The sequence below is a fragment of the Antedon bifida genome, chromosome 7 (genome assembly GCF_963402885.1).
Source record: "Antedon bifida chromosome 7, ecAntBifi1.1, whole genome shotgun sequence".
Taxonomy (NCBI): domain Eukaryota; kingdom Metazoa; phylum Echinodermata; class Crinoidea; order Comatulida; family Antedonidae; genus Antedon; species Antedon bifida.
In genome coordinates this window covers 10966175-10989123 of record NC_136232.1, presented here as the reverse complement: position 1 = coordinate 10989123, position 22949 = coordinate 10966175, and the positions used below count along the sequence as shown (strand labels likewise).

The 22949-nt window shown below is 34.7% G+C and overlaps 2 protein-coding genes across 5 annotated transcripts in view; one reads left to right on the top strand and one right to left on the bottom strand.

Moving 5' to 3' along the window:
• The window catches only part of LOC144847379 (uncharacterized), a 95288-nt gene extending 77888 nt beyond the window's left edge, over positions 1-17400 (bottom strand). The window contains exons 1-12 of one of the 3 annotated variants that reach the window (XM_078703690.1): positions 17158-17400; positions 15932-16038; positions 15440-15629; positions 14812-14954; positions 10566-10932; positions 9993-10079; positions 6814-6994; positions 6428-6625; positions 5693-5850; positions 5424-5484; positions 1809-4915; positions 360-1560 (exon numbers count right to left, since the gene is read on the bottom strand). In XM_078703690.1, the coding sequence (XP_078559816.1) occupies positions 1465-1560; positions 1809-4915; positions 5424-5484; positions 5693-5850; positions 6428-6625; positions 6814-6994; positions 9993-10079; positions 10566-10932; positions 14812-14954; positions 15440-15629; positions 15932-16038; positions 17158-17286 (4824 nt within the window). In that variant the 5' untranslated portion in view covers positions 17287-17400 and the 3' untranslated portion in view covers positions 360-1464. Of the gene's footprint in view, positions 1-33; positions 1561-1808; positions 4916-5423; positions 5485-5692; positions 5851-6427; positions 6626-6813; positions 6995-9992; positions 10080-10565; positions 10933-14811; positions 14955-15439; positions 15630-15931; positions 16039-17157 lie in introns of those variants that run through there. The other 2 variants (XM_078703692.1, XM_078703691.1) reach the window with 2 other exon arrangements.
• On the top strand, positions 5974-22215 carry LOC144847389 (adenosine deaminase 2-like). 2 transcript variants are annotated; one of them, XM_078703712.1, is made up of 9 exons: positions 5974-6010; positions 17862-18089; positions 18363-18594; positions 18889-19099; positions 19514-19641; positions 20099-20298; positions 20632-20789; positions 20944-21146; positions 21521-22215. In XM_078703712.1, the coding sequence occupies exons 2-9, from the start codon at positions 17864-17866 to the stop codon at positions 21690-21692; spliced, it is 1530 nt and encodes a 509-aa protein (XP_078559838.1). In that variant the 5' UTR covers positions 5974-6010; positions 17862-17863; the 3' UTR covers positions 21693-22215. The 2 variants fall into 2 exon arrangements, with proteins under 2 accessions (XP_078559838.1, XP_078559837.1); XM_078703711.1 differs by lacking the exon at positions 5974-6010 and having other exon boundaries at positions 17492-18089.
• Positions 22216-22949: the final 734 nt, after the last annotated feature.

Here is a 22949-nt window from a genome sequence, read left to right as displayed (position 1 = left end):
CAGGTACCTCGACCCTCCTTAGTCATATACAAAAATACACGATCTTTTCTCATACTACAAGCGTACGTGGGATAGAGGCCTGATTAAATACCTAATTACCACAAAATAAGGACCCTTTGATCAATATTAAAATGCTTTAAATGGTGTGATTAAATGTTCAATGCATGTATATTTGAAATTCTAAAAAATACAATGCATACACAACACAATAACTGGGGGTGCCGGTGAACGCATGAGTCAATTGCTGTGTTATACAACATGGAGGAATTAAATCTAAAGCTCTGCCTACAGTATCAAATTTATGTGACAAAAAATGTGATGAGCCCACGATGACATATCACTACCATATTTGGGAACACCACACTATTTTGTCAAACTAGTTTGATAGTGTATACAGAGATTTAGATCCCCTCAGTAGGCATCTCATCTATCTTTTGAAAGATGGTTTTAATACTGTTCTAGAAAAATAGTGATATATGATTTATGACAGTTCTTCACACCCTTGTTTAATACATTCTGGATTCATGTAAATATGTCTTCATCCTTTCATCTCAATAGCATACAATATTAAGGTCTGTGTCATGTGCCCAAATATAGTGATATGCCCAAATACGGTAGTGATATGACATCACCGTGTCCATATATGAGCACATCATATTTTGTTTGTCACATAAAGTTTTATAGTGGAAACAGAACTTTAAGCAATCAGCATAGCATATGTACTGTACTAAAAAGTTTAAAATATGCAACCTTATTTCTACATGAACCTTTAGTTCAAAGCAATTCATTTTCTCATCTAAGAAAACAATTATTTGGAATTAATCAATTATAGAGTACAACCATAAGGTATTTTTCAAATGAAATCTATTGAATTAAAATTAACAAATACTATAGGGAATTCTATTAATTCACATATTCCTCAATACAGCGACGTTCATCTTGTCTAAACTTCTCTCTATTAGGTGATACAGTATATTATATCCACACGACCCCATACAAAACAAAAGTACACTTTTTATTTAATTACTTCCAACTCATTTCAGTTTGCCCGACTCGCATAATACATTAAAAAAAAAACAACAAAAAGAGTTAATTTCTAGAAAAAATATTCCCATAGCAATTCTCTAAAAAAAATCAATTTACTGTGGAAAACAATTCTATTTAGATTATAGATGGATATAAAAAGGAATTCACATTTTAAGCTTATCTAAATCAAACATTTAATGATACAATACAAGGCATAAAGATTAATATTACATTAAAATATTCACAACCTTATCTTGCAGTGATAGCACAATAGATTGAAAAGGTCTTGTAACTCCTTTTGATTCTCACACTATTTCATTAATGTGAAGTGAACATCACCCTTAAGTGAAATGAATCAGGGAAATGAGAAAACTACAATTTACTCATTTAGTTCTGTTTACAAGCACTGCTGATGTTAACACTTGGAATGTACCATGTTCAGGTAGGTGGGTAGCTTCCATTCTGTAATGAGGGGTGTTCTGGTATAGACATCTGGTAAGTTTGCGGCATTGATACATTTGCTTGAGCCCCAACCTGTTAGGAAAACAATATTGATAGTTAGTAGTTTAGAATATCTTAATATTAAAGTAAGGTAATATACATCTCAAAATATTTAATCATAGTAGAGGGTAACAAAATAAACTGAAAAGCAATCAAATAAAATATGAAACAAGATTATTATTAAAATCAAGATTACTACAAGTATTACATCATCTTAACCCCGGAACAAAATATAGACAAATAAATTAAATTAAAACAAAAAGAAACAAAATGATACATACATGCGGAAAGTTTACCTGGAAAACTGGTTGTGTTTGATAAGACTGTTGCCGGTGGTCCCAATTGTGTTCTGGTGCGGATTGCTGCTGTAGACCCTGCATTTGGCCTGCTGGCACATTGCTTAGAACAGGCTGGTGCATGCTGCTTTGTGGCAAGCTGAGAGTGTGCTGTGGCATGCCTGGTCTGTGGCTAGCCCCAGGATTGATTAGTGTAGCCTTCTGCTGCTGTAGGCCTGCCACAGCAGAGTGTGTTCCAGGGTGATGTTGATTAGCATCTGTGTAAGGCTGACTGATCTGCTGATAAGGCTGCATAGCGTCTGAAAACTGTAATAGATTTGATGTTGTGGCTTGTGGGTATTGGTGCGCAGTGTACTGTTGCCTGATCCCAGCTTTCTGAGTTTCAACTCCTTGTACCATTGTGATAGGGTGTTGTAATGTAGCTGTAGAGTGCTGCAAGGTCCCCGAGGCATGTGGTAGGTACCTCTGATCACTTTGAACCTGTTGGCTTGGCTGGTAGGTTGTCGGCATTCCCTTAAACTGGTTGAAGCTGTTGTGAGCCTGAAGTGAATCCATGTGGTTTATAGTTAAGCTGTTAGGAAGCAACACCCTATTCATCATCAGTGAGGTGGTGTTAAAAGTCTTATTACTATTCAAAGGCAATAGCGGTGTTGGTGAAGCCGTAGGCCTAGGATTCACAGGTGCAGGCCTAGGATTCTTTTCTTGTAGTGCATCTATATCAATTAAATCCTTCAGGTCAGAGTTGGAGGGTTGAGCTTCCAAATTTGGTGAATGATAAACCTCCTGGTATTCAGATTTGGAAGGTGGGGCTTCCAAATTTGATGAATGTGGAGTCTCCAAATTTGACGGAGTAAAAACTTCTTGTTGGTTAGAGTTGGAAGGTGGAGTCTCCAAATTTGGCGGAGTGTAAACTTCTTGGTGGTTAGATTTGGGAGGCTGGGCCTCTAAATTCCGTGGAGTACAAACTTCTTGTTGGTCAGCGTTGGGCAGTGTATTAGGAATCTGAACTTCTGAATTCTGCGGAGTATAAACCTCTTGTTTGTGAGGCAGTGTATTAGAGATCTGTACTCCTAAATTCTGCGGAGTATAAACCTCTTGTTTGTGAGGCAGTGTATTAGAGATCTGTACTCCTAAATTCTGCGGAGTATAAACCTCTTGTTTGTGAGGCAGTGTGTTAGAGATCTGTGCTTCTAAATTTGGAGGAGTGTAAACTATTTGTTGGTCAGTAGGGGGAAGTGTATTAGATATCTCTGCTTGTAAAATTGGTGGCTTACACATTTCTGTATGCCCATGAGGGCCTGATGCTATGCTAGGTAGTAATGGTTCTGGATTTGACGAAATGCTTGGTGTAACAGTTTTATTGTATATTTCTTCATAATCGGATGGTAAAGTATTGTTAGTATTAGTAAGTGTTTTTGCGTTACAAACTTTTTGATCACTACCGGCAGAATTGTCATTAGAATTTTCTTCTTGTGTATTTTTCACATTATATTGTGAACATGTAGCACTAAGTGATTGTGTTTGATTGTCCAATTTTTGTATTTTTAAATCCGAAGCAATATTTTTGCTACAAGCATCTCCAGCACTTTCAGGAGCAACACTATTTGGAAGAAACGTAATGACTGACGCACGTTCTTGAATCACTGTTTGCGAGTCTTCTTGTTTTTCTGAACTGAATGTTCTTATTTGATCTCCTGAACCGTCTACTGAATGCAAAGCATCGTTTTTGGAATAATTAAGTTGATCCGAGTTGATTGGTAATATTGTTGAGACATCTGAAGATTCATGATTAAATTTAGTGGAACCAGAAATGGAATGATTTTGTATTGTAGTAGAATCAAAGTTCAATGTTGATTTCATACTTTGCTTAACACCTTTTTTTACACCAAGCTCTGCGACTTTTTCTGGGGAACTTTTTAATCTTTGACTTGGAGGAGATTTCGTTTTATGTGGAGATTTTTGGCGATGTTTTATCTTGTGACTTGGGGACATATTTCTATCAAAATCCAAATTAACATTCGTCTGTTTAGGACTCTTAGGTCCATTGTATTTAAAAAGACTAGTAGAGAGTAGTTTGTCCTCATTTTTTATTTTCTCACCATCCACTGCAATCATTTTCATTTCCTGTTTCAAGTGATTTCCTTTACTAAGAAGAGCGGGCACTGCTTTTGAGACGCTTGTGGGAGTAAAGATGGTTGTTGGTAACGACACAACAGGTACTGTTTCTGCTTCCTTAAGTCGTTCCTTTTTGGATCGTACTTTTGGATGTTTCATAAATGAGCTTAAATTGTTTTTTATTCCATCCTCAGTATCCACCGCTTTCGGTGATTTTTCCTTTTTAGCGATTCTTCCTCTCTTTCCAGACTTTACTTTGTTTACTATTATGTCATCACTTTTTAATTGTTCATTGTTTTGTGTTTTTTCAGTCTTAAATGCGTCTTCTCTCTTTACTAATTCCGTATCTTCTTGAGTAACATCCAGGCCACTGCCGCTTGGAACGGGAATGCCAACTGTACTAGGCTTTTCATTGTCTTTATTTTCACCATCATCGCTCAAGTTTTTAACATCTTTTGCTGATAACGCCGTCTGACTTGTCGGCCTCACTGCTGGTCCACGTTCTTCAATAATCTTACCATCAACCACACGCATAACACTCATATGACTGCAAGTTACACCGTACATTGGATCCGCGTTAAAACTCGCACGATTACTATAAAAATTTCTGAATGCATGAACTCTCCGCATGTCATCTTTCGAATCATCCTTTAAATCGTCTCCTGTATAATTCACACGTGGCACTCGTTGAGGGCGCTTTGAAACTGGACTATTCATTTTCATTTTTTTATTTGTAGGATGATAACAATCATCTTCTGATTGGTTTTCATCTGAGCTATCGTCTTCACGGAATGAACCAAACACATTTTCATCAAGTTCACCTAACGTGTCCTTCACAGTGCGACCCGATCTTCTTGGTTTACATTGCTCACTCATAAAAAAATCATCTTCTAAAAAATCCATGTCATCCTCAGGAAAACATTTTAACATCATTCTGGTGAAAACAACTTCCAAAGCCTGTGCCATCTCAGTGTATTCTAAAACAAAATACATTAGAATAGTATAAGTCTTTACACTAGAAATATGCTCCTTAATTACTAAGGATCTCCCTTAAGAGAATGTTGGTTTTGTTTCCTTTAGCCTAAAGCTTAGTTCCCACTAAGACGTAATTCCAGGGCGTAGACACAATGTAAGCGAGTTTACCAATGACAAGTGACAGTTTAAATAATCCATCTCTAAATACAAAATTTATTTATAAATTTATTATTCATTTGCCAACAAGCTGGCCTTTGTTTCTAGGTCCTTCAGTTGCATCGTAGTGGGAACCAAAACTTAAGTATGAACAATGAATATGGCCACTTGTTACTACAGCACAACCTCATATAATCTTGATAGATGTGATGTCTGTCCTGGGGCAAAATTTTAAGAATACATTTAGGAGAGCCTGAAAGAAGTTGTGACTGTACAGAAAATCCTGAAATAATTGAGAATTAAATCATAAGCACAATCTCTTCTGTTCTTCAATTTCTTATTTTAGAATCTTACCACTTTCAGTTCCATTGTATGTCTCACAGTTTTCAAACATTAGATGCACATCATCGACAAACTAAAATAAAACAAATTAACAAATTTAGATTATGTAAGCTTATTCAATAAAAGAAGAAGAACTTTCTCTGCTCTGCATTAGAAGGCTTTTTGAGGTCCACATCAAAGAATTTGTCCCAGCCAATCGTAAGATCAAAGGACTGTTACAAGTTTCTATCTTGGCAAGGCAAGCTCAGCATCCTGTTGTTGATTTCCTTGCTATAACTAACCTCTAATTTATTTTGGTACTTCTTGTTGTCCAAGTTCTGTTCTATAGTGCTGATGTCCATTGGTTTCTTAATAAATTCATAGTATTTTGGTGCAACTTCTTCACTTACAGGTTCAAGGAATGGCCAGGAATTAGTGTCACGTTTTAACGCATCAAGAACTATAGTAAGATGAAGACAGATGAAGATAAAAATTATTTTTACAGTTTCAATAAACATTTAGACATACAGGATTAAGCCAACAATGAATTAGTCAGACATAATCTGATTTTGTCTAAAAGGAAACACCAACTCATTGACAAAAAAAAGCTGGGTATGTAGGTGCCAAAAACTAACCGCTAATTAACCAATAACATTCAAATCGGATAAAGGACAAATTGTTGCGTTATGATTGAGCACCTGGTTGTTTTGTAATGACTGATCATGCGCACTTTATTTTTAATTAATTACCTGATTGGTTAAAAAATTAACCAATAATTTTGGTTTTAAGTTGCAGAAAAACAGTCTAAGAGTATACAACTAGAGATAAGGAGGAGGAGGAGTATAGAAGGCCACTCATCAGTAGATTGGATATTTGATTTAGGCACAGTATATTTATGCAGAATTAAGGGTCTATCTCACCTCTTCCGGTGCCGGCAAATCAAACGTCAAACGTTTCTACATGGCTACATGCATATCGATTGACGCATAGCCTCGTGACAGAACAGGTGTGAAAGACCCTTATGAAATGCTACATACCTTTATGCATACTTATATACAGAGCATCAAATTCCTCATCTCGATTTTGTTCACATGAACTTTTCACCATTTTTTTCACTCTCTTTGGTCTTGATGATGTAGGAACAGGACTTGGGTTCTTAAGTTCTCTTGGTATTGGTTTCCCTTCGGCTATTAGTTGGGCTCTTTCTTCTCGAAGCTGGACACGCCTAGCTCGATCTAAAAAGATAAGGTAATTCTTTATCATGAACACAACATAGGCAAACATTAGAAACAGGAATCATGTGATAACACACATATTAAAAACATCTAAATAAAACCACAGAAATTAAAATAGATTCTTGTGCTGAAAAGAAAAATGTGTAGTATTAAAATTCACTAAAGCACCATCAATATCTTTAATTTACCTTCTTTTGCAAGTTTAGCCCTTTCCTCTTCTTCTTCTTTCCTTTTTATCGCTTCTTGTTCTTCTAATTCTTGCATTTCTTTACGATATTGTCGATTTCTTTGTCGACGTTCATTAGTGGCAAATTTATCTTCTTCTTCTTCTTCATTTTCTTCTCCAATAATAAACTCTTCATATTCATCCTAACGTCAGGAATTAGAATTTTTTTTTATGTAGACGACACGAGTCTCTCACTTGTTTTATGTATTATGTCAACAAAAATGTGTTTTATACAATGTTTGTAATAATAATAATAATAATAATAATAATAATAATATAGATTTGAAAAATCACTTTATGTAGAAATGGACTAAGAGGCTTAACAAGCTATAGTTACGGTACATCAAAATAAGACGCAAGTTCTAGAGAACACAAAACCCAAAAATACCAGGTTATGCCAAAAACAACAAGGGTCTTAGGGGCCGTCCAAAAACTAATTTTCCGCGAGTTCCGCGATTATATACCCTATTACTTACTCAACCATGAAAGTGAACGTCTCTTGCGGTAATGAGGCAAAATCATTCAAGCTTGATTTTCTCGCGGAACTCATGAATATTAATTAATATCGCGAGACTCGCGGAAGCCTTGCAATATCGCGGAACTCGCGGAAGTATTGCCGATACTGGAGAATATAGTGTTAACTTGTTTGTACGCTTTGCCGGCCAGGTATTACGGTAATTGATTTTTACGGAAGAACAAATTATATTTCAATATTGTTTACAATTAGGCCAAATAAAAAAACATACTTGTTAAGCGTCACCGCCCGCTCCTGATTATCCAGCCGCCTCTCTTTTTATTTTTATTTTTTTTTACCCATATACAACGGAAAGTTCAGCGGCCCGGCCCAGCTCCAGAGCAGGGCTCGAAATTCACGCTAGCAAACTAGCATTTTGCTAGTAGATTCTTCATAATTGCTAGTTGAAATTTCAAAACTAGCAAATATGTTTGCTGGGCTAGTGTAATTTTTGAAAAATACGTACGTTTTAGCTTAGCCACGCTAGCCGCCGATCGCTCTATGTCGACAACGGCAATTTGGTGAAAACAATTGTTTCATTTACACGCCGCCGATTTACGTCAAGAAAACGCGAATAGCACCGTGAATCATGTAATGTGGTAAACAGCAAGCTTTTTCCCCCAACACATTAAATCACGTGCATTTAGTACGTCGCTGAGATTACATCATCAGTCACGTGATTACAGAATACGCGATTATCAATTTAGGGATTTAACGAAATAAATATTTTGCCTACACAGTGGTCGAAGCGCGTTTTTTATAGGTTCGTAAATAGGAAACACCCCATACATAATGGACTCTACCAATTTTGTTTACGATGATCTCGAGATCGGCACACCACGAGGTCCTGTTGGGCGATGGGTTTTCTTATGCCTGGTTTACCTGTGGAATAATTACACACACTTTTCGCATCACAACTTTAAATACTGATTGGCACAGCAATTGGCAAAGGATTCATCAAAGAAGAATGAATACGTTGAATAAAAATTCACTTAAGAAATGCCGTAAGCTGTTTTCAAACTATAAATCAGCCCACTGTTTAGTATTATTGAGACCAACATCATGGTTCTCGCGATAGAATAGGGAATTTCCTGGATAGATGAGTCGAGCGAGAGACGGCGGACCATGGCCGATGAGTGAGGCGGGGGTAGCAGCTTGGACGGATTAGTTAGCCTAGGGCCTACAATTTCGCTCGGTTCATACATAGTCATTTTTGTTCTGTTTCGCATTTTAAAAGTTTGACGTTCGTCCTAAAAAAAAAGTGGGCCAAAACGTCCATCGCGCAAAAAATATACCTCCATAAAAAGTTTAAAAAAAAATAAAAAAACCAAAAATATTTTTGTGAACTCTTGACAAAAGAAAAAACAAAACAGTTTGAAGGTATTAAAGCATAATCTTTTATTTTTACAGTAGTTACAATTATTTTAAGAACGATATAGTATATAAGTACAATGCATGGTATAAACTATCGTACACAATACACAGAATCCACTCTCAGTCGCAGCAACTTTGATCATAAAAATATATAATATTTTGTAATCGTATTCGTTTCCTTCGTGCGTGTTATACCTACTCAACGGCGAATATAAATTTCCCACGTTGTAAATGAACGTAGAGACACGATCCAACACAATGAACTAGGCCAACTAATAAAAATAATATAGCGAACGTCCAGTCGATCCAGAAACGATCCCGACAAAAAAGATCGTAAACAATTCATTCTAAATATAGTATCAGAACGTTCAGTCGGTCGCTCAAAAGGACTGCCGACAGAAGACCGTAATTATACAGACCTAGTTTTTTTTGGTCACATGGCATGAAACACGATACTCTCTGTTTACCGCAACCTCTCACATGTTTTTTTTTCAACTCGGTACGAGGGGTGGCTAATTAAGATCGTGTACCTGGATTTTGTGTCACATGACGACATGAAACGTAATATAATACTCTTTTAGCTGCTCTAAACTGTTCCCACGATTCACATGTTTTTTTCCCTCCATCCAAATTCTAGTCGGGCATTTTCTTTACACATGTATTTAATAATTATTAAAAGGCCTATCTTAAATCTTAACATGGAATATATATTTATTTTGCATATTTTATTGTTGGTGTCCTAGCCTAGGTGTCGTTGTTTTTTATAATTCGCTAACAAAAGGTAGGATTAAATCATTTATAGTGTAGGCCGCCAAAACAATAATAATTATTATTATACTACTGTATGACGTGGGTACTACTAACTAGACTGGGCTAGCTGACATATCGGCTAGCTGGGCCTAGGAGAGATACTACTGTATACGAGATTATCGTCGTAAAAGGACCTAGTTGATTCATTAGTTCTGAATGTAATGTTTTTCCGTTTTAGGCTAGTCGTAGTTCCTGGTACATTGTAAACATTTAATTAGGCTCCCCGCGGAACTCGCGATATGTGGGCGGCAACATTTTGATTGTTTATATGAATATTCATCAATTGCGTTCCGCGAGCATTCCGAATGAATATTTTTGTATCGCACGTTCCGCGGAAATGAGGTTCAATGAACTATGAAGGTAAAATCGCGGAACTCGCGGAAAATTAGTTTTTGGACGGCCCCTTACTGCATTAATTAATGGCAGTGTATCATTTTTATTACCTCAACCACATTTTGCTTTTTTTCTTGTATTCGTCCAGAGGTTCTCCTTGGCGCCATTTCCAGCAGTTTCTTTCGTAGAGCTTTCTCCTGTAAAATATGTTCATAGATTAAGACATATATGGACATGATGATGTCATACCACTACCATATTTGGGCATATCACAACCCTATTTAGGCACAGCAAGCTTTTTTTGTCAAACTAGTTTGATAGTGTAGACAGAGCTTTACCAACCAAATCTTCTTGTTCTCAGTGGGCTAGAGTACCATTAACAAACCTAGGTTGATTTAACAGAACATCTACACTGTGAAACAATCTTCCTGATCCTATTAAAAACGCATCCTCTATCATAGTTTTCAAAACACTCTTAAAAACCCATCTTTTTTCTTTGTAATTTCTTTCTCTCAGCGCTTTGTGACAATCTTTTGATTGTAAAAGCGCTTTATAAATCGAACAACATTAACATTCATTAACCTAACTGTTATGAATGTGTAGTTTGTAATGTTAATTCAAACCATGAAGGTTGAGTAAAATATAGTCACCTAGCACAGTGGGCTAGTGAGAAAATAAAATACCTTTTGATTGTACAGATCAACCATTACTGGTAAGAAATCATTAGCCAATGCCCGATACAACTCTTTCTCATTTTTACTTTTTGTCTTCTTAAACTTAGCAGCAAGTTCTTCCCAATCTTCTATGGTGTTGCAGACTATATGCCATCGTGGGGGCTCCAAATCATCATCACTATCACTTTCACTAGACACTGTAGTGCTTGTGGTCGGTGTCTCTTGACCCTGCTCTTCAGCGCAACTGTCGTTTTGACTGTCCTCGGCCGCCTGGTGATCAGCATTTTTCTTGGCCATTTTTATCATTTTTAGTTTTTCCTTTTCTTTTGCTCTTTCTTTTGCCTTTTCTCGTCTCTTCTTACGTTTTTCCTTTTCCCTAAAATTGGTTGATATATTTAAACAAAAATTGTTGATCAACTGTGAAGATGTGACACTGATAAAACATGATATGATATTGTAATGTAATGATATACTTTTATAATTTCTATCAACCTTTGTATTTGAGTTCACAAATTTGACCCAGAAAGTCCAGAGGAGAGTTTGTCCAGATGTTTTTTAATGACCATTAGTTTATAATAGAATCCCTAAAGAAAACACTTAGTTTAACATTTGACCTATCCCATCGTTAAACCAGGAGAGATTGACACTATTTAAGTACAGATTTGACAGTGTCATCCATCATTGAAATACCTTATTATACCGTTAATCACTCCCACTTAAACACCCCTGGACCAACTTAGAACCAATCGTTACCCTCACAGATTACGTAGTGACATATGTAAATGAACCGAAGCCGATATACCCCCAAGTTTCAGAAGAGCCCAGACACACCTTACAGCCACCTCACGGAACACACACCTTACAGCCACTTTACAGAGCGCACACCTTACAGCCAGCATCACTAATCCTCTGTTCCTTAGTCAGTTAGTTAGCTGCATCATTATTATTGTATCAAGTATATTCTGAATAAATAATATATGTTACGACAGCAAAGCGAGTAAAGAGTCTTCCTTACAAAGTACCTCAACATAACAACATTATATTACATGGTGGAAGACCCAAATTTTACAAGGAAAAGAGCGAGGAAACCAAAATTTACAAGAAAATTAACATAAAGACAATTGAAGCAGAAAATAAAAGCAAGAGATAATTTCTTGAAACAGAACAAGAGACGAAGACGAAGAAAACCAGCCACCAGTCAGATAATTGTTTGATAGGAGAAAACCGAAAATTACACGAAGACAAGCTAAAATTTATATTTTAATCAGACAAGCAGAGTTTTTTTTTTCAATTAAGCAGTTAACTGGATCAAGAGAAGCAGAATTTTTTTTTCAAGACAGCATTTTAACTGGATCAAGAGAAGCAGAATTTTTTAATTTCGTATAACCGTTTGATGAAGATAAAGAAGATAATCAAGGAAAACACAAGAAGACTCAAGACGGAAAACAGAAGCAAGCGGACAAGAACGTTTCGTTTGGACACTTTCAAGTTTTTTTTAGAACGTTTTTTTTTAACATTTACTTTTTTAAATTTTGAACTTCGAGCATTTGAACATTGATGAACACCTTTCGCGTTTTTTTTTAGTTCGTTGTTTGAAAATTTGAACATTGATGAGCACTTTTAACATTTCTTTAACTCGTTGTTTGAACATTTGAACATTGTTGAACACTTTTTGCATTTCCTTTAATTCGTTTTAATTGGATCCGAAGCATTGGGGTAAGTCAAAACCATTTTGAATTGTAACCCTGTGTGAAAGTTCATGGTATACACTTAACATTTTTTTAAATTGTTAAAATAATCATAATAATATAATGAAACCACCGATAATAACGAGAAAATTCAGAATACCGTTAATGTAGTAAATGACGAAACCAATGTTGAATTTGTCGACGAACATGATAGGACACCCACCCAATTGCAATCAGATACCTTTACACACCCAACTAAAGTAGAACCCCTTGACTTGCAACCTTACATTGACTGTGTAGAGAATAACATGGGATTAGTAGCCCCATTCCAAATGAAAGAAGAACAAATTAAGGAACAAACTAATTTAATTATGACAGCACCTAATGATTCAAATATGACATTAAACCGAGGTAGATTTAAAGCAGGACATTTCCAAGTTTTAGTTTTGTATTCTAAACCGACTTCAGCCAAACGTAACACCAATAAAACAAAACACGAATCTAATGTTCGAAAATTTTGGTGGAATATCGACAGATATAACGATACAGATAAATTGATTAAAGAGATTATTAATGATAAACAGATACCGATAAGTGGATCGCCAAAACGATTCATAAAACGTTTGTATAATGCAACAAATTACTGATTTAATTTTTTGCAAGAATTTTTTTATTACGACATTTGCTAAATTAATGATAGCATAGTCTACGTATTTGATTTGATTTGTTTAGTAACGATGTGATTTCAGTTAAAAGAGAATTGAAATTATGATTAAGTATTGATTTTGTAACGAGTTTGATAATGATTATTTTGAATTTTGATGATCGATATATTGAGATATTGAAAAGAACGACAATCAATTTTGTAACAAATATTTTGTTTAACCTTTGAGTCGTTAATCTCAAGCATTAATTAATTAATTGATATACAAGAACAGGAGATTTTCTTAGTACTTTAATTGTATGTTTTTTTTACATTAAGTACAAAAGTCGAATTTGTCGACCGATTGAAATCGTAATTACCTGTGAATATAAATGCTTAAATCGATAAAGTTGTGATGATAACGATATATTGTGGATAAGTTTGTGTCAACGGGACACACACGTTTGTTTCTTTTAAAGTTTTAAGTGATTAAGTTTGATATTTTGATTTTAGGCTAATCAGCCACAGTTTTCTTGAGTTTTATGTTTTAATTTGATTTATTTATGTTTGAAGGCCATTAATTAGAATGCGATAAGTTGTCCACGATTTGATGTATGTTCAATGTAACATACTATTTTTAAGTTTTGTATTTTTATTTTTAACAGATTTTTGTTTGATTTACGCGAATACCGTTATTATAGATTAGAGTGCATAATTAACAAGAGTTGCCTTCTTGACCGATGTTCTTTAGGGAAACCCAACCGTTGTGATGTCTTTATTTCGGTAATCCGAGTGTAGCATGCCTCCAAAGCAACGGACCCACAATTATGTCGATCTTGAAGAACACTTTTATTTTTTATACATTTTTTTTTCCAAATTTTTATATAAATTCCGGAAATTTTATACAAAATTCAGTTTTAATTTCATTTTTTTTTAAGAGAGAGAAGAGAGAGAGAGTGAAAGTGATAAGGTTACACTTCAGAGTCAATGGTTTTGGCTAACTCAATTTTTGCTTATATGTATAATCATGTTTTTTTTCTTTTATATAACTTTAATTTTGCATGCCACTATTATAACCATTTTTATATTTTAAATAGATTAGAAAAAAAAAAGGGAAACAGAGGGATGTAATGTAATGATATACTTTTATAATTTCTATCAACCTTTGTATTTGAGTTCACAAATTTGACCCAGAAAGTCCAGAGGAGAGTTTGTCCAGATGTTTTTTAATGACCATTAGTTTATAATAGAATCCCTAAAGAAAACACTTAGTTTAACATTTGACCTATCCCATCGTTAAACCAGGAGAGATTGACACTATTTAAGTACAGATTTGACAGTGTCATCCATCATTGAAATACCTTATTATACCGTTAATCACTCCCACTTAAACACCCCTGGACCAACTTAGAACCAATCGTTACCCTCACAGATTACGTAGTGACATATGTAAATGAACCGAAGCCGATATACCCCCAAGTTTCAGAAGAGCCCAGACACACCTTACAGCCACCTCACGGAACACACACCTTACAGCCACTTTACAGAGCGCACACCTTACAGCCAGCATCACTAATCCTCTGTTCCTTAGTCAGTTAGTTAGCTGCATCATTATTATTGTATCAAGTATATTCTGAATAAATAATATATGTTACGACAGCAAAGCGAGTAAAGAGTCTTCCTTACAAAGTACCTCAACATAACAACATTATATTACAATATACTAATGAAAAAATAAGTGTTACTTTGCTATCGAATGACACTCCTATTAAAAGTTTTTCCCCTTTCAAGATTGAAATGCAATATGCACAGTTAATTCAAAGAGAATTTGTTTGTTCATACTGTAAAAGAATGTATTTTGTCCACCAAATGGGACAGCAGAAAAACCTTTCTTTAATAAATGATGTGACATTTTCTTTCTAACCTCTTTTTCCTTAATTCATCTTTTTCTGCCTTTGTAAGTTTCTTTGCTTCCTTGTACAACCGTGTTCCATAAAAGTACCAATACTTTGCCCCTTCACTATCAGATCCAAGTGGTTCGATTCTCATATGCTCAGCAATTGTACCCTGAATTAAAGACGTACAGTATAATATTACTATGTCCAATATGTCAAAATAAGTAATCAAAAATGTCTATGTACACCCACTTGTTTTTGTGTTTAATAATAATAATCATGCTCTACAGTATATGGTTTTCAAGTTCAACTTTATTCACCCACGGAGGCCCAGATACACATGGCTATTCTTCCCTGGGGCCATGCACATACAAAATACAAATTAACAAAATACATGATATGTAAAAGATGTTTATGGATCTCCACATTGTACCTATTTAAAATGTGATAAAAATCTAAGAATTTTGTTCAGTGGCGTAACACAAGAGGCACTCCTAAGGGGGCCCTCTAACGCTGGGTAGTTGGAGTGGGCTATTCAAACTCTGGGGCCCCTGGGGTTAGCAAGTGAGTGCTCAAAGCCGTAACACAACTGATTTTATTTTTTGTTGACTTTGGATTATTAACAGAAATAAAATACTTCAATTGTTCTCAACAAACCTTTAATAATTCCGACACATCTTCAGCATCAAGTCTATAATCACACAAGCTGTGTAACACTTCAACTTTGCTAAGTGTTGGCAAAGAATGAAATGTTGTGTCTTCAATGTTTAATGGATTCACTCGGGATTCCTCTATTTCCCAACGAGTCTTCATTATGTCACGAAGGTACCTATCGTATGTTGTAACACTGAAAAATAAGATTTTGAATTAACATTACAGGTAGCTAATAGTGTGCGGCTATACTCAAAACCATTCTGCACAGTATACAGGTAGGAAGATGATGATGAGTGTGTATTTCTATTTATTACTCCATCTTTGAGGTACAGTAGTCAGTAAAGTAAATTTCTCTTTCTCGATTCTTAAGCTCATGAAGTATCAATACAAACATGACATGTAGATCATTGCTTGATAAATAGGAAAAAAAAGGCTCACTAAAAATTGATACTGTATTTAATAATAATATTGCTAATATTATTGTTTATTTCTTACCCAATGTCTCTTTTGCCATAGCAGCCAAAGAGAATTCTTGCTAAGAGATTCTTGAGGAAATAGCTAGGATCTTCTTCGGTATCCGTAATCAAAGCCTCCTCCAATTCCTACCAATCAAAAGAATACATTCTCAAAAAGTTATCGATCGTGATGTTTTTACGTGCCTCATCCACAGAGATGAAACTGTCACACATTTTTTTTATAAATACGTTTTTAAAATTAAATGTACTACTGTTATACAGTAGTCATGGCGGATGGACAATGAACCAGGTAGGAGACTGGGTACTAGGGGTAACGGGACGATTCGGCCCTGAGACGATTCGGCCCGGGACGATTCGGCCCTGGGACGATTCGGCCCGGGACTATTCGGCCCGGGACGATTCGGCACACTTACATTTATCGGCTTTGATATGCATTTATAAGCATAAAATAAGCTTTTTTCCCCAAACTTTATTTTCAGAGAGACTATGGGGTAGCACTACATGTACTAGGGATAAAGATGCAATAAAGCAAACATTTTGAAAACATTGTCGAAAATGATCATTTTTTAGTCACGCGAACGATGTAAACAAGTTACGCCCTCTGTTGGCCGCTTGGCGAATGCACGAAATAAACAAGGTTTTCGAAGTAATAAATTGAATATAAAATTACGTTTTTTTAGTAATTTATTATATATATTATATCAACTTTGTCAATATCAATAAAATACGGATTGTTAAACACCTTTAAAAACTTGATAAATAAAAAAAAAAATGAATATGAATTTGGTCTAAAGTGAGACGTTTCGGCCCACAAAGTGGGATGTTTCGGCCCAAAAGTGGGCCGAATCGTCCCACCAAAAGTGGGCCGAATAGTCCCGGGCCGAATCGTCTCAGGGCCGAATCGTCCCTGAACCTCTACTAGGCCTAGGCCTAATAATAGTTTAATACTGTAACTTTTTTTTTTCTTTTAATATTCTAAAAATGTTCTTTTTTAAATATTTATCTAACTTATAAAATACTCAATACAGTGCATGATCTTTCATAATCAACAAAATTGTATATGCCTAATATAATGATAAATAAACAATTGTGAGTACTATATGTACGACGGAGAGGCGCTTTTCATGCCATTCTTGTTATTGTCATAACCTACGCTCGAGTTAATTTTAGGCCTAGGCCGAACTGTAAGCTGGCATACTAATCAATCTAAACACACGGTGAACAAATGCAAACGCTCTTCCTCACCTCAATCTCGAAATCTGGCAACCCAAATTTTGTTCTGAATAAAGAGCAAAAATGAGCAATCGAGGGCACTTTCCACCAATTTTGTATTTCTACCAAGGAGGCTCTACCCTTTTTCGCATCGGTAGCCATGTCAACTAAGCCCGAATCAACTGCTGATCAAAAAAAATCATAGATCAAAATTAAGTGTTTCTTGGCAAAATTATCTAAACATCCATTTTCCTCGTTCCTCTTTCTCTCGCGTCGTCGCCGCCACCGGTTTCACACGCGCATGACGAACTGCAAAATCTGAATAGCGCCACCAGTCGGTAAAAATATAATACCAGGGAAGTCACTAATAAAAACAACAAGATATTAACACTGGTTTCGGGAATTTCTGACTAAAACAACTGCTGGTATGATAAGGAAGGCGCAAGGTTCACGGTTATTTCATAAACGAAAAAGGTACTACGTAGTCCAGTTTTGCAATTACTTTTCTTGTGCAAGGTAGATTAAGCAAGAAACAAAACCACTGACTGTTTTGAGCTCAGCCTACAAGTATTATAGACACTGCTCCTTTGGCTTCTGGGACTCTGTACTATGATATAGGTTTTAAGCACAAACTTATTGCATAATGTTGTCCATTATTAATGCTGCATTTTTCTTGGTCGTTTTACAATTTTCTACCAATACTTTATCGTTTGCAATGAATGTGAGGCAGTACGAAGCAATGAGATCACAGTATCTCAAGACGGAGTCAGACAAAATGTTAGGCTGGGATGTTACTCTGAACGAAAAGGAAAAAGCTGTGAATGCGACTCTCATGCATTTCAAGAGAATGGAGTTCGATTCTGCTGAAAAATTTAATAATTTTCCACCGTCGAGAAATTTTTTGATTGCAAAAGAGGACATTGAAGCGAGTAAAGTGTTTCAGGTTATTCAGAAAATGCCAAAAGGTACTTCTTAGACCATTTTACTTATTACTTATTATTTTTTTATTAGTCAGCAAAATCGGTGAATCCCACTCAGAAGGATTAATTTGGTACAACAGATAATAAAGTGATATGAAAAGGTTGAAATTTACAATACTAAATGAAATGTATTGATAATATAAGTCATGTGAAAAATAGCTATTAGGTAAATACAATTTACATTTATTAATTTATTACTTTTTAAAATATTTTAATAGAGAAAATGATGTCTAAATAAATTTTCCTTTTTGTTTGCAGGAGCTGCTTTGCATATTCATGAGATGTCTTTATCAAATGTCACTTGGGTCATAACAAATCTGACCTACCTTCCAAATCTGTATTTTTGTAAAGACCCAAATTCAGATGCCCCTGATATTTTACATTTCAAATTCTCCAAAAATTTTCCACATTCGCAGCACCCACTTTGTCAAGACAACTGGAAACTTGTTTCAGAAACTCGCAAGGGAAATGAAAAAGAATTTGACGAAATGTAAGATTTGATTTATATTATAAAATGAAAATGTATTTTATTATATTAAGTAAAATATTGGTTTTATTGACACAAATTTGGATAAAAATAATTGATTTGGACACAAATTTTAATAAATATATAAGATTTTGGAACAAAAATATTAAACTATTGGATATGATTTGTAGACTGTGAATTAGAACTGAGCTGTTAAAGAGTGACATGTTTTAAGGTTAGAACATCAATGCACTCACATGTATAAATAAGTTCCCATTGTTGAACCTTACCAATAAGATGTCTTTATTTTGTTAACAGGCTAATGCAGAGTTTTTCAATGGTAGTAGATAATCCACATACAGCGTACCCCAATGGTAATGCCTCATGGGCTAAGTTTGGTCCTTGCCTGGAACCTGTTGGAGATCTGGTATTCTCCTCTACAGGGTTTAGGAGCTACTTTGATCAGGCTATGAGTGAATTTGAAGAGGACAACGTTCAGTACATGGAGATCAGAACTCTACTCCTACCGGTAAATAAGCATGTGCCTAATTTTAGTATGCTTAATTTTGTTATATATCAGAACTCTACTCCTACTGATAAATAAACATATCAGAACTGACTCTACTCCCCCCGGTAAATAACCATATGCTTAATTTTTTTGTATCAGAACTCTACTCTTACCGGTAAATAAGCATATGCTTAATTTTGTTGTATATCAGAACTCTACTCCTACCGGTAAATAAGCATATGCTTAATTTTGTTGTATATCAGAACTCTACTCCTACCGGTAAATAAACATTATGCTAAAATTTGTTGTATCAGAACTCTACTCCTACTGGTAAATAAACATTATGCTTAATTTTAATTTTGTTATCAGAACCTTCGATCATCCTATACCACCATTCTAAGAATTTGATTGATTAATGTTGTTTAAATGTTTCAGATTCAATTTGAGGATGGGAGTGAAGGTAATCCGATGGATACAATGAAAATGTTTCAAGATGTCATTCAAGAATATAAAGACACTCATCCTAACTTCTATGATGCCAACATTATCTATACGTCATTAAGGTAAAAATATAAGATCTGCATTAATAAGTATACAAAGGAAAATTGTAATGCGCAAATTATACAGATGGACATCTAACATCAGAAAGGGTGGGGGTGGGGCGTTGTCTGCTATTTGTCATGGTACAACTTGATAATAATGGTATGTAGTGGTGTAAGACGTAGAGTGAGGAGAAGGCAGATGAAATGCACCTCCCCACTCACCACTCCCTTCAAACACTGGATCCACTATTGGTCACAATACACCTTGATGATAGTGAAAGAAGAGTAATATGAAATAAACAGAAACATAAGTATTAAATCAAGAATTTCATTTTTGTTTTTAATTGTTCTTTATTTCCACATACATCATGCACATGGGATGGAGGACGCATATTTTAAGATCTGTGCTATGCAGAGCACATATCTTTAAAATAATATGCTATGCTAATTTCAAATACCATAATCATTTTTTTTTTAGATTTGTATCAGAACAAGTAGTACAAGATGCCGTGACCTTAGCAATTGATTTAATAAAGAAATTCCCAGACACCATGATTGGTTTTGATTTAGTTGGTGAAGAAGACGTAGGCTACTCTCTCAATCATTTCATTAATCAGCTATTGGAACCAACCAATCAAAATTTTAAATTGCCTTTCTTCTTTCATGCTGGGGAAACAGGTATGTTGAACTTTTATTGGTTGTCTATCCAGTGGCCGTATTGACCAGGGAAGGGAAACACTCTTAAAATTAAGAAAATCTCCCATTTAAATGAATACAATTTAAGGGAAATATTTAGATATTTTTTGAGATAAGTGAAATACTTAATATTTAAGGGAAATATTTCACTTAAGTGTGATTGGTGACTACGAACACAGGTGTTCAAGAAACAACATTGAAACTTTATAAAAAAGATTATTGTGTAGTCTAAATAGTGAAAACAAAAGGACTTCAGTTGGAACGTAAAAATATTGATCAAGTTAGTGACTTCTAGCTGGATTTCTTTATTCACAGATTGGCAAGGCAGAAGCATTGATGAAAACCTTATTGATGCTTTACTATTGAACTCAACTCGTATTGGACATGCATACGCTATCTTAAAACATCCTAAAGTTCTTGAAGATGTCAAAAAGCGGGATATAGCCATAGAACTGAACCCAATATCAAACCAGGTGAGAAAAAAACCTGGCATGGCCCTTTATGGGAGAAATTAAACTCACCTCTACTTTTATTTTAATTTCAATACTTTTTCCAACACATTCATAGAAAAGAAGGAGTAGATGAATATTTATATGTAGATATTTAATTATATTTTCTTTCATTTAGGTACTTAAGTTAGTCGATGACCTCCGCAACCATCCCGGTACCTACCTACTAGCCAATGACTACCCAGTTGTCATCAGCTCAGATGACCCTGTGGTCTGGGGTGCTAAAGGACTCTCATATGATTTCTATGAGGCGTTCATGGCATTCGGAGGAGAGAAGGCGGATTTAAGGACTTTGAAGAAACTTGCACTCAACTCTATAAAGTAAAGAATCCGTTTTGTTTAAGTTGCAGTTTTGATTTTATTAAGTATACAATGAATTTGTATTAACTTCTCAAGAAAAATTACTGACAATATATATTTGTATACTCTTTAGTTGTAGGCTCTGTTTTATTTTAGCCAATTATCGGTACAGTATCAATAATCTGTCCAGTATCATAGGCAAGTTCTGTAATACAGTATCACATATGTATCACATGTGACATCTGTATCAGTAGTATTACAGAATTTGCCTACAGTATGACACTGGACAAATAGCCATATATGAAGATACAGTACAGAGAATTGGGTGGTTTTTCAATCTTTGGTTTATTTAAATAAATAATAAATTAATAATAATTACTGCAATTTTCTTTCAGGTATTCAGCTCTCTCGGACACAAAAAAATTGGAATTGCAAGAACTTTGGCAGAAAAAATGGGATGTGTTCCTAGATGAATTTTTAGAAATATACACACATGGTTGTCATGGTGACACTGTTAGCCAGGATAACATGGACGGGTCGTTTTGTTCAAAGCAGGATAAGCCATGATTCACACTTTATGTAGTGCACATCATACTTTTTTGTCACATAAAGTTTGATAGTGTAGACAGAGCTTTAAACAATTTTAGCTAATAAAAGTATTCAAAGTTTTTAAATTTAAAACACCATGTATTCAGATTTTGACAATTATGTTGAGAAGGTAGATTTTTATATTCAACAACAAAACTTGAATGAGATAATAATAAGTATTTCAGTTAAGTCCATAATGTGGTGGAGGGGAGACTTAGTTTAGAAAAATGGCACAGGGGAAAAATAATGAGACAAGTATCTTGTGTATTAACAAATGTATCATATTCATAGGAATTATTAACAAAATATCACATGTATGGCTGTATCTAGGAAGACTCTACAAATACATTTTGGTACACTTAGCTTTTTTGTGTGAATTTTTATGTAACGATGTTATTATAAAAACAGGTTTTACAAATGTTTGTTTTCAATGAAGTCTTTCAGTACTATGTAAAATCATTTTATTTTGTGAATTCAATAAAACATGTATATACACATTTAACTTGATGTTTATTTAACCACCCTTATGCTTTTAACTTAATTCAACCAGATGACAAGCGTAATTTAATTAAGTTTCAGCTGGCTAAAAGCATTTGGTAGACGAGATTACAGTAATTTAAGTGTCAACTGGCCATATGCTTATTAGAATATTAGCATTATTGAGTTTGGAAACTAGATAAAAAGGTACATACACATGTGACGCTGTATTACAGAATTCTCCTATGATACTGTACAGGCGTCACATGTGATACACACGTGACGCTGTATTACAGAATTCGCCTATGATACTCTACAGGTGTCACATGTGATACATATGTAAACACTGTATTACAGAATTCGCCTATGATACTGGACAGATTATACATATAGTATGAAGAATCGATTCAAATTCAATTGATTATGAATTGCTTGACTGCGTACAAACAAATTCTGCATACAAATGATGTAATTAAAACTGTTTGGTCCAAAATATGTTTTTTCTTGAGAATATAGAGTACATTAAAATAAATGCAATGATTTACAACCAAAAAAAAAACTTTTTCAAAGGAATGTTCATATAAAATGTATCTGATATAATTCAAGTCTGTTAAAATATAAAATATATACAAATATATTTGGTTGGCAAATAAATTTTAAGTAATTTTAATTGATAGAGAAACCACATAATCAGATATCCAGAAAAACAATAAATTAATAAAAATGTTTATCTTACAGAGCTTCACCGGTTCTCATCAA

Bases quoted from the DNA above. Each gene is read 5' to 3' on its own strand.
- LOC144847389 (XM_078703711.1), top strand. From the start codon at position 17,768: ATGTTGTCCATTATTAATGCTGCATTTTTCTTGGTCGTTTTACAATTT. The intron at 18,090-18,362 runs GTACTTCTTAGA...TTTTGTTTGCAG, and splicing joins TATTCAGAAAATGCCAAAAG to GAGCTGCTTTGCATATTCAT. The intron at 20,299-20,631 runs GTATGTTGAACT...CTTTATTCACAG, and splicing joins CTTTCATGCTGGGGAAACAG to ATTGGCAAGGCAGAAGCATT.